Source organism: Egretta garzetta, unplaced genomic scaffold (genome assembly GCF_000687185.1).
Source record: "Egretta garzetta isolate BGI_Z169 unplaced genomic scaffold, ASM68718v1 scaffold51, whole genome shotgun sequence".
Taxonomy (NCBI): domain Eukaryota; kingdom Metazoa; phylum Chordata; class Aves; order Pelecaniformes; family Ardeidae; genus Egretta; species Egretta garzetta.
In genome coordinates, this window is record NW_009258549.1 from 3,136,521 (window position 1) to 3,147,852 (window position 11,332).

General features: G+C 54.1%; 1 protein-coding gene and 2 non-coding genes across 3 annotated transcripts in view; all 3 read right to left on the bottom strand.

Moving 5' to 3' along the window:
* Positions 1-6,255: 6,255 nt before the first annotated feature.
* RPL3 (ribosomal protein L3) overlaps positions 6,256-11,332 on the bottom strand; it is an 8,590-nt gene continuing 3,513 nt past the window's right edge. The window contains exons 5-10 of the mRNA XM_035903153.1: positions 9,246-9,432; positions 8,717-8,877; positions 8,315-8,416; positions 7,720-7,815; positions 7,102-7,221; positions 6,256-6,355 (exon numbers count right to left, since the gene is read on the bottom strand). Of these exons, the coding sequence (XP_035759046.1) occupies positions 6,311-6,355; positions 7,102-7,221; positions 7,720-7,815; positions 8,315-8,416; positions 8,717-8,877; positions 9,246-9,432 (711 nt within the window). The 3' untranslated portion in view covers positions 6,256-6,310. The remainder of the gene's footprint in view (positions 6,356-7,101; positions 7,222-7,719; positions 7,816-8,314; positions 8,417-8,716; positions 8,878-9,245; positions 9,433-11,332) is intronic.
* Positions 6,766-6,856, bottom strand: LOC118453267. Its single transcript, XR_004843194.1, has one exon. It is a non-coding gene; the product is annotated as a small nucleolar RNA U83B (small nucleolar RNA).
* LOC118453266 lies at positions 9,087-9,179 on the bottom strand. The gene has a single exon (XR_004843193.1). It is a non-coding gene; the product is annotated as a small nucleolar RNA U83B (small nucleolar RNA).

Below are 11,332 nucleotides of genomic sequence, written 5' to 3' on the forward strand. Positions count from 1 at the left end.
CAGGGAGCCAGCGCCCGACTGCACGGGGCAAAGTGCTGCCATGGCACCTCAACATGGAGCAGGGTAGGACCCAGGTGAAACAGCACTGAAATCCCTCTAGGACCTGCCCCTCTTGCACCCGCCCCACTCCGTCCTTCCCTGGCCCCTCGCTGTCCCCCTGCTACTCCCTGCCACCTCCTCCCCTCCAAATCCCTTCTTGGCTGCCCTGAACCTGACACCCATAATTACCCCGAGATCACAGGGACCTGCTGAAAGAGTGAGCGTGAGCCAGGCTGGGGGGGGGGGACACACATGAAAAGCAGCCGCAGCCCCTGCCTGCAGCCGGGCCCCCCTCTGCGCCAGCAGCCCCCCGGCACTGGGGACACCTGGGGAAGGTGCTTGCTGGGAGACAGGAGAGGGAATGTGCTTGGGAGATGGACAGGACAGCACAGCCTGGCTTGGGATGTGGCCAGCTACAGCTCCCGCTGACTGGCCAGCCGGCATCCCTGTGGCCTGCTCCTGCCCCCCAGGGAAACAGTGAAGTTGGGCTGGCATTTGCCCACTGCCCCCTTTGCTTGCCGGTGGCCAGGTGCCAGGGGGATGCTCCCACTCCATCCCAAGCAGAGTGTGGGGGACAGCCGGCCTTTGCTGGTGCTCAGTGTCAGCCCCCAGGGGTGCTGTACGCTGTCCCTCCTGCATCCCTGGCAGCAGCGGTGGCGGTGTCCCACCAGCAAACCCCTGGGAGGGATTCCCGGAGCAAAATGGCCTTTGGGGAAAGGGTCTGGGGAGATCTCCAACATGGCAGCGTGGCGAGGCACAATGGCTGGGATGGGGTCAGCAGCAGCAGGTTCCCACAGCAAGGATGTCATCCCCACCTCTGCAGACAACCTGCCCAGTGCAGCCGTACCTCATTCCTGGGACCTCACTCACCCCTCATCCCTGCTTGTGTCCAGGGCCAGGCACCAAGGAAGAGGATGGAGGTGTGGGACAGAGAAATAAACTCCTGCTGGGCACCTTCCCCTTGCCAGGAGCCGACGTATTGCTGCTTTCTTGCCCCCAGCTGCAGTGACATCCGTGGGCACACCCTGCATGGGAGCCATCAGACGTGGTGTGGGTCCTCGCCGAGGTCCCTCGGAAGCAGGAGAGGGGATGAAATTGAGGTGGAGAAGGTGCCACAGTCCCAGTCCTCCTGCACCCCTTGCCCACGAGCTCTGAAAATGGAGGGGAGGGGTGGGAAAAATTAGCAAATCGCCCATTTGGGGGCAGAAGAAAGGAGCAGCAGTGACCCTCCAGGTCTTCAAGCAAAGAAAGAGGCTGCAGCCCTGGGCAGGGTGGAGCAGCGAGGCAGATGCAGGGATTTCATCTGCAAGGAGCGAGGAAATGTCCCGGAGCTGTTTGATCTTATTGTATGGAGGGAAACAGGAGTGGGCGTCCAGCCTTGCTGGAACCAAACAAAGATTATAAATACCTTCTGCCATCAACAGCTCCACGCTGACCTGGTCCAACAGGGCCCCGGTTGCTGGCTGATTCCCAAGGGGAAAAATGAACCTTGGTTTCCCTCCAGCCCTCAATCGCTGTGGTGGATAGGAGCAGAGTGCACGGCAGACGGTTCCAGCCATAAAGCTGGGGGAGATTTGTCCCTATGGGATGATGGACATGGGGGGGGAGCCTCTCCCACCAACTGCACACACGGCCGTGCGCGGCAGGAGCAGCCCTTGTTGGCTTAATTCAGCCTCTACCGCCACTGGTGTCAGTAAAGAAGTTAAAAAAATATGTATTCAAAAAGCCCCGCGATGTGGCAGCTGGGCACGAAGCGATGCCTGAGCCCAGTGACAGCCTCCAGGAGGTGTCCCGGTGTCCCTTACGGCACCAGGCTGAATCTGGGCGTACACCTTTTCCCACTTCAAATCCTTGGGTTTGAATTCAGTGCCATACATGCTACCGAGAGTGCTGCCCGGCATCAGGGTGCTTTGGGACTGGTGGGGGGCCGAGCCCTGGTGCTGCCTCTTGAGGGACACCTGGGAACCCTGGGGACCTCGGCACAGCAGCTGCCCCCATGGGGGACAGCCACATTTTGGGGAAGTTGGGAGGCAGTAGGAGATAAATTTAGTCTCCCCTGCTGTGCCCGACAGCTACCACAGAAACACGTGATTCCCCAGTACCATGCTGGCGGGCAGGGGGGGTAAGATGAGAAGACTTCCCAAAACTCACGTGGGCTCCCATAAGCCCTGTGCCCATCCAGGGAGCAGTGCTGCACTGGGACCACTGACACGCAACTGCAAGGAGGCTGTGGTGGCCATAGGGATGGGGGAGCTTTGGGTTTGCCTTGGCACGGGGCGCTCAGGGTGCCCGTGGGGCTGCAGTCCCAGAGCAGGGCTGCCCTCCACCCCCACACCCGCCAGGCAGCCAGGGCCTGACCTCCATGGGGACCCATCTCCCCGCCGCATCCATCCCACCCCCCCCAGGTCCTGCAGGCACTTCTAAGGGTTGGTGAGAAGCCAGAGAGTTGTCAGGTACAAAAGCAGTTCTCAGGCCAGGGGGGCTGCAAATCAAACACATGCCGCGCTCGGAAAAGCCCAGCGGAGCTGCTCTGGCAGAAAAGCTGCCGTGCGGCGCGTGAACCCAGCCGCAGCTCCCCCTGGGGCAGCTTCATCCCCTCTCCAGCATACTTGAAGCTCCCTGCCTGTCACCGGGATCAAAGGCAGGGGCCAGGGCGGGAGGCAGGGGTGTCAGCTGGGCCACTTGTGAAGCTGACTGCAGGAGCCAAGACCTCCGACTTGAACCCGCTTTTTTTTGTGTCCCCCCCCCCCCGGGCGTTCTTACATGCTTCTAACATCTCCACTCCAGCGTTGCAGCTGCGTTTCGTTTCATCTCCGATGCGGGAAAGAGGCAGTGCTGGAGCCAGATGCACCCCAGGAAGGCTGGAAAAGCGGCTCCCCCCACCCCGCCAGGGAAGCACCGGATCCCAGCCCCTGCGCCGCTGGCAGCTGGGGAGCAACGGGTGCTGGGGGTGAAATCCAGCCCTGCTTCCCAGCCGTGGCCCTCCTGGCACCAGCTGGGACAGGCATGTTCCCACGGTGCCTGGTGCTATTTTGGAGGGGTCAGGGCTGTGCCTGTCCTCCTGTGGCTCTGAGGTTGGTCCCAGGCATCATCAGGGCGCGGGATCTTTTCTGAGTGGACAGAGACATCGTTGGCCATTTTGGAGCAGGGAAGATGCACTCAAGCAGCACCACCATGGCACTTGGGGAGCTGCAGGGGGTGAGATGACCATGCCAAAGAGACAAAGCTTAATTTTAAGAGAGGGTGGTTTAAAAAAAAAACAAACCATAAGCCATCCTAAAACCAGTTTCTGGGCTCTCAAGGGCGCTGCTGGACCTGTCTGACCTGCACTGATTGCTGCCTATTGCACTGGGGACTGTCCCCCAAAAGAGAGGACGGATAGTCCACAGGAGCGGGAAGGCTGGTGGGGATGAGGGCTGCCGGGCAGACCCAGGCATTGGGAGCATGAAGCTTTGCTGAAGCCAGCTCAGCCCTCCCCAGCTTTGCCTCCCTACCCACACAGCTTGACAGGGACCTCCCAAAACCTGGACCCCAGGAGCCACCCAGCATCGCTGGGCTCCAGAGGGCCCTCGGAGGGAGCAGGTACCCCTGGCTGACCTGGCCTCAGCTAAGCAGGGTTTTTCTCCAGGCCAGGCCCACCAACAAGCCCTTGGGGACAAATGTCCCACACACCATCTACAGAGAGAGGAGCGCCACCTCCTGACGCTGGGTGTCCTCTTGCCCCCAGGATTCTGGGATGGAAAAGGATTAAGAACCACTTTTCTGGAGTTTCCCCCCCACCCCATCCAGTGTCTTATCAGTCAGCAACCAATGCCTCAAGAATAAACAAACCCAAGCCTGGCACTGGGTCCCCAAGCTGAAGCAGCTCCTCCTGCTCGACACGAGCCAAGCACCTTCAGTGAGGACAGTGTTTCTTCAGAACCTTCTGCGTAGGTGCCAATTTGACTAAAAATTCCCTCCACTACCATTGCCGCTTCAAAATCCATTCACCAGCTCCCCAGCTGCCTCTGGAGCCCTCACCACAAGGTTTGATTTGGTATGGATGCTCATCCCCAACACCTGACCGTTTATCCCAGTAATCCCAGTTTGCCCTGACATGCCTGACTGGCTCGATCGAAGCAGCAGTAGCAGACAGGGCTGGCTTAGAGCCAGGCACTTGCCAGCCAGCCAGCACATACACGGTTTGAAATGTCCATCTCCAAGCCAAGCAAAAAGACCACCAAAGAATCTACTGAGCAGGAACAAACCTCAGCCTTGAGCGCTGCTCATAAAACTGCGGCCTCAAGATGGACTGAGGTTGGAAGTTCCACTTTCCTGCATGGGGGAATATTAATTTAGGGCTCTTCTCTACCTACCTGCCTATTTGAGACTTGTGAAGGAAAAAAAAAAACCAAACCCAAACCAGTGGGTGAGAGCTCTCATTACATTTGGCTGAAATCAGGCAGCAGGTTCACATGTCAAATGAGGCTGACAGGGAGCCCGCCAGCTTGTGCAGTCATCAGGCCTGGTTTCTAGGGGAACAAGGTAAATGTTTTTCCTCTTTATTGCCACCTTTTAACACTTAAGAGGTTCTTGCACATCACCACAGGAAATATTCCCTACATCTACCTTTCCCCCTTTCAATTAGAGCAAATAGCATCAAATCGGGTCTGTCTCAGAGCAGCTCTGCATGTGGCTGCGCGGCGCTGGGGGGTTACTGCCTCCATCCCTGCCGCGTCTCCAATTATGGTCAGCAGAGGATACAGCAGCTCAGTTATCCAAATTTACACGAGCCCGTCAGGCTACGGCCCGAAGCACCAGTGATCTCACTATCCCGCCTGGAAGCAGACAAGCGCCTTTCTTGGTATAACGCCTCAGCTCCCCGAGCTGCAATGCTTCCGTCGGGACTGGTGCTGTTCCTGGAGCCAGTCCCCCGCGCAGAGGCACTACAGTCCCCTCCCCGTCGGACTTGGCCGGGAACACTGGCCAAACTGGGGCAGGCAGTAACCCCCCACCAGTGGCACTTTCAGCTCTCCCTCCTCCAGGGAGGGTGGGATGCAGAAGTCATCCCCACCCCCTCCCCAGGCCAGCCCCTTTCCCATCACCAGGCAGAGCCTTCAGCAGGGACAGGGAATGGGATTCGGGAACACCGAGCCCCTGCCAGGTGGGAGTTTGTCACCTTACCTGCCGCCTTCTGCTGCTCTGAATCATAGAATCATAGAATGTTTTGGGTTGGAAGGGACCCCTAGAGGTCATCTAGAACAGCAACAAACTGCATTTGTGAGCAGCATGCAGGTGATGTCCCCTGTCACAGAGAAACTGGAGGGTTTCCAGGGCAACAGCCAGCATCAGCCACCTAGCTAAAATTCAGCCGTGTTTCAACCATCTGAAGTAGTTTCACCAATTTCAAACCCTCTTTGAAGCAAAGGAGCTCTCCAGCCACCCAGCAGCTGATTAACACATGGAATAATACCTCAGGAATTGCCAACACCTCGCGGGCTCCTGCTGCTTTACTATTTCACACACCCAAACAGAGAAGCCCGGGGCCACCCCAAAATCTTTGCTCTCTGAAAACAGCGATGGCAACTCTCCCGTGACCATCACCAGGCAGAGCCTTCAGCAGGGACAGGGAATGGGATTCGGGAACACCGAGCCCCTGCCAGGTGGGAGTTTGTCACCTTACCTGCCGCCTTCTGCTGCTCTGAATCATAGAATATTTTGGGTTGGAAGGGACCCCTAGAGGTCATCTAGAACAGCAACAAACTGCATTTGTGAGCAGCATGCAGGTGATGTCCCCTGTCACAGAGAAACTGGAGGGTTTCCATGGCAACAGCCAGCATCAGCCACCTAGCTAAAATTCAGCCGTGTTTCAACCATCTGAAGTAGTTTCACCAATTTCAAACCCTCTTTGAAGCAAAGGAGCTCTCCAGCCACCCAGCAGCTGATTAACACGCGGAGTAATACCTCAGGAATTGCCAACACCTCGCGGGCTCCTGCTGCTTTACTATTTTACACACCCAAACAGAGAAGCCCGGGGCCACCCCAAAATCTTTGCTCTCTGAAAACAGCGATGGCAACTCTCCCGTGACAGGAACTCTGCTGTGAGTGGGACGCTCACGAATTTGAGCTTTACCTGCTGCTTTGGTTTGGCTGGTCCCACGCACAGGGCCTGCAGGCGGAGTACCAGACTTGACACAGCTATGTATAAACCAAGAGGCAAAAGTTAATTTCTTTAAAATATTTATTTTTTTGGTCTGAGAGCACACAGGACACGAGACCGTTGTTCCACACATTAAGCTGTCTCCTCTTTTGCGATACGATCTTTCTTGAGTGGTCCCTGAAAAAAAAATAAGAAGAAACTATGTAAACAGCAGCCTGCACCAAGGACCGCACCGCATCCTGATCACGAGGCTGTAATTTCTTCTCCTCTTGATGCAGAGAAACAAAGGAAAAAAATGCCCTCAATGCTGCAGCCCGTTCTAAGTCCCAAGCCCCATCCCCACAGCTACAGGTTTTGGGGGAAAAGCCAAACTTGGTGCAGCATGTCTGCGCCACATTGATGACTTCCTATGTAGCAGAAGAAATGCTGGTGCCACCTTGTGGGGAAGCTCCTGTGCAGCCCCCAAGCAGCTGAACTGCGCTCTGGCCCAGCAAGGGCCTCCCACCCAGGACTCCCCCCTTGCCTTCTCCAGCAAGTGACAAACCCAGAAGGCCACCTGCATCCAGCTGCCAGCGCCATCCTCCGGAGCTGCTCCCAGAAGCGATGCCCCGCAGAGCCCGCTCCCCATGGGTGTCAGATACCGCTCAGGGTTTGTTCCATGCCTCATCACTGAGCAGCTTGTGCCCAAACACGGCAACACCCCGCAGGCACCAAGCGGTGTCGCAGGGGAAGTGAGACCCCAGCCCCCCCTGCAGGTATAACCAAGTTGGCAAGGTAAACCCTCTCAACTGAAGCTACACTCTTTGTTTCATAGGAATTTTGGCCCTGTGGCAGCCCAGAGGTCAAGCTACCAACTGCCATTAGCAGAAAGATGATACAGAGATACACAACACCAAGCTGCCAGCTTCAGAAAGTGTCCTTACCATGAAAGCCTTCTTCTCCTCAGCTGTCTGGAAGCGGCCATGACCAAATTTGGAGGTTGTGTCAATGAACTTCAAGTCAATCTTCTCCAAGGCCCGGCGCTTGGTCTGCACAAGCAAGGACTACAAACGAGAGATGCCAGTGAGCACGCAGCAGTGCCCTTTCGGCCTACCAGTATGCTGGCTACTTCTTACCACCTCTATGGCTAACACCTCCTACATCACTCTGACCTCACACTTTCAGCAGCTATAATGTGCAAGGAGCACCTCCCAATAAGCCAGCCTGCACCTTCAGCCTTCAAGGCTGAAGAATGGTCAGCCCACACCAGGAGGTGAGCCCAAGTCTGCCTGCCAGCGTGCTTACGGTCCAGAATTCTTGACCCTAAAGCACATCCTTACAAACTGACCTGGACCAAATTAACCAGGGAAAGGACCCTCACCCTACTCTTGAGGTCATTAATACAAGGTGGGTTGGCGTGCCTGTGCCCAACAACAGCTTCTAGGCTTTTCTTTCTAGCTGGCTACATGAATCCCCACGGCAGCCAGCAACACCTGTAACCAGGGGCAGCGCAGCCAACTTACGCTGTCCCAGCCCACTTGAGAGCAGGCTGCACTACTCACCTTGCGCAGGGTTAGGACCCTCTTCTTGGTGCCAACAACACAGCCTTTCAGCATGATGAAGTCGTTGGTCACCTCACCGTAGTGGACGAAGCCTCCCTGAGCAAGGAGAGGACAGTCAGTGCTGTGTGCAAAGCAGGACCAGTCATCACATCTGCCTACAGCCTGGCGCTCTCACAGCACTTCTGGGTCTCAGCCATTCCCACATCCACCGAAATCCTGTTTCCAGTGTTACCTTTCACTGGCTGAGTTTTGTGATACAACTTACTTGCTGCTTTAAGACTTTTGCTAAGAACAGCAGCAACAAGAAGAGGCCGAGAAAACAGCAAAAGCTGCTCTCCCTGCTAAGTTAGTCCTTATTTACGAGGATGATTTCTAGGTTTGTACCATCCCTCTATACTATCGCCACACATGGAATGCAATTAGCAAGTTACACAAGTCAATACTGAGAATGACTAAGCAACACTACCTCCCACAGCAGCCCAGTTTTCCCTCAAGGGCTCTTCATTCAATCATTCTGCATCTTGTATCAGGCCAATTTGCCTCTTCAGATTGCAGCTCACAAGCAGACTCTGACCATACAGCTGCGACAACTCACCAGAGGGTTAATGCTCTTGTCAGACAAGTCGTAATCAGTCGATGCGTTGTTTTTGATCAGCTTTCCATCCTTGATTTGGTAACCCTGGCCAATCTTGTAGATCTAAAAAGCCAAGAATTTCTGCTTAGCAAACAAAAGGCAGGGGAAAGGGCCCGTCATCAGCCAAAACACAAACAATTCTCCACAGGATTGGAGAAAAATGCCTGTTGCACTTTGGAAACAGGTGGCCATACAAGAATTCTATTGTTATCCAAACGTAACAGACCACAGTTACCACCCCCAATATTACATTCAAACAGAGTGAAACCACCAAAGCAAAAACCTCTCTGCTATTCGTTCACGTCATGCAGTGAGTGACCTTGGCCAGCTCTCATTTCCCCCCAGCAGTTCAGGGACACAAACCTTCTTATTGATTTCAGTCCGATGGTGATACCCCTTCTGACCAGCCCGGGCCACAGAGAAAGCCACACGAGCAGGGTGCCAGGCACCAATGCAGGCCACTTTGCGCAGACCCCTGTGAGTCTTGCGGGGCAGCTTTTTGGTGTGCCAACGGCTGGTAACACCTGGAAGAAAACAAAGTGGTGTTGCTAACTGCTGTCACCCTGAAATGTCACCAAGTTGTTTTAACCAGAGCTTAAGCCACCTTTCAAGGTGCTGTCCCTGGGCAACAAAGAGGAAGCCCAGACTCGGCATCCCCAGGAATTAACCCCATTTCCTGGTGAAGCACCCTGCCCCTGAACAGCCCACGCTCCCTCCCCGGCTGTCCCCAGGTTGTGTTCTCAGAAGGAAGGCAGCATGGAATGACTCCTCACGGATGTCAGGCGCTGTGCCCAGCGCTCATTCCATGGTCTCATCACCGAACTGTGACAGCAGTAAGGATTTACCCCTTCAGCTCTTCACCCACACACTTAGAGAACTTCCATGCATTTACCTTTATATCCCTTGCCCTTGGTGACTCCAATGACATCTATCATCTCATCCTGGCCAAAGACACTTGACACAGGCACCTGCTGTTCCAGCTTCTCCCGGGCCCAATCCACTTTCTCAGCAACAGTGCCACCATTCACCTGGATCTCCATCAGGTGAGACTTCTTCTGCCTCAGGGGAAGCAAGCGCATCTAGGAAACAAAAGAGTAAGTTTAGCTCCTGCTCTTCCAGGATGGACCTCATTAACTAGCCCGGTATCATTCTAGTCCTGGCCTAATCCCTTTTTCTAACTAAATATATTATTTTCCAAGATACACAACTCTGATATACTAAAATAGGAGGTTGTGCACTAAGGGGAAAGGCAGTGTTGTGGTTTAAATGACAAGTCACACTACCTGGAAGTTCTTCACCACCCACAGGAATAGAGAATTAACAAGTGTCCCTAACCCCAGAGCCTCCAGCCAAGAAGGACAGGAGATAACAAGGGGCAATGGTTTTAAACTGAAAGAGGGTAAATTTAGATTGGACACAAGGAAGACTTTTTTATTATGAGGGCAGTAAGACACTGGAACAGGCTGCCCAGAAAAGTTGTGGATGCTCGATCACTGGAAGTGTTCAAGGTCAGACTGGATGGGGCTTTGAGCAACCTGATCTGGTAGATGTCCCCACCCATGGCAGTGGTTGGATCTTTAAGGTCCCTTCCAACCCAAACCAAGCTATGATAAAGCCTGCTACAGCGAAGGACACTTTGGGTACAGTCACATTTACAGTTACTTCCACTATATTTAGCACCGAGGGACTGATACCAGTACCCACAGCAGCTGCAATACTACTATTGTTGCTGTATGGGAGACAAATTCTAGTAAAATTAGGAATGTTGTAACTAGACATCTTATTGCACTTACCCAAAGCCAACCCAAAGATTTAATTAAATCTTCCAAGAAGGTCTGCCAGAGCACTGACATTTAAGGGAGACACCACCACACCACTCAGTAATAGGCCTCCTCCAGCTGAGCAACAGAAGCCACCAAAAGCCTCCGAGTGTTTGCAGTCCCTACAGAACGCAGCCAAAAATGATGCTGACCACAAAAATCCCAGAGTCAAGTGATCAGCCTGTTAATTAAGAGAGCCCATGTCTACCTGGTATCAGCACAGGACCGAGTCCAAGGAGTTCCTATTATGGCACAGTCTCTTTTGAGCTCTGTTTCAGAAGACTGCCAGTGGTTGCTCTCAAGGCTCCTCAAGCATCCTGTGAGCACATGCTTTGTACAGAATGAAGAATGCTAGTATTTGTATTACACCTAACAGTTAGTATGAGGCTGCAGGGGAGGGCAGAAATCTCCCTATAGAGATGGATCAAGCTTTATCCTTGCTCTTAGTTGTTTCCACTGTACACTGCAGTCAGGTGAAGTCCCTGGTGACTGGAAAAAGGGAAACATTGTACCCATTTTCAAAAAGGGTAGAAAGGGAACTACCGACCTGTCAGCCTCACCTCTGTGCCTGGGAAGATCATGGAACAGATCCTCTTAGAAGCTATGCTAAGGCACATGGAGGCCAGGGAGGTGATTCGAGATAGCCAGCATGGCTTCACCAAGGGCAAGTCCTGCCTGACGAACCTAGTGACTTTCTATGATGGTGTGACAGTGATCAGTGACAAGGGAAAACCAACAGACGTCATCTATCTGGACTTCTGCAAAGCCTTTGACACGGTCCCCCACAACATCCTTCTCTCTAAATTGGAGAGCTATGGATTTGATGGGTGGACTGTTTGGTGGATAAGGAACTGGCTGGATGGTCGTGTCCAGAGGGTAGTGGTCAATGGCTCGATGGTCCGGATGGAGACCGGTGACGAGTGGTGTCCCTCAGGGGTCCATGCTGGGACCGGTGCTGTTTAATGTTTTCATCAATGACTTAGACAGCGAGATCGAGTGCACCCTCAGCAAGTTTGCAGATGACACCAAGCTGAGTGGTGCGGTTGACACACCAGAAGGACGGGATGTCATCCAGAGAGACCTGGACAGGCTAGAGAGGTGGGCCTGTGTGAACCTCATGAGGTTCAACAAGGCCAAGTGCAAGGCCCTGCACCTGGGT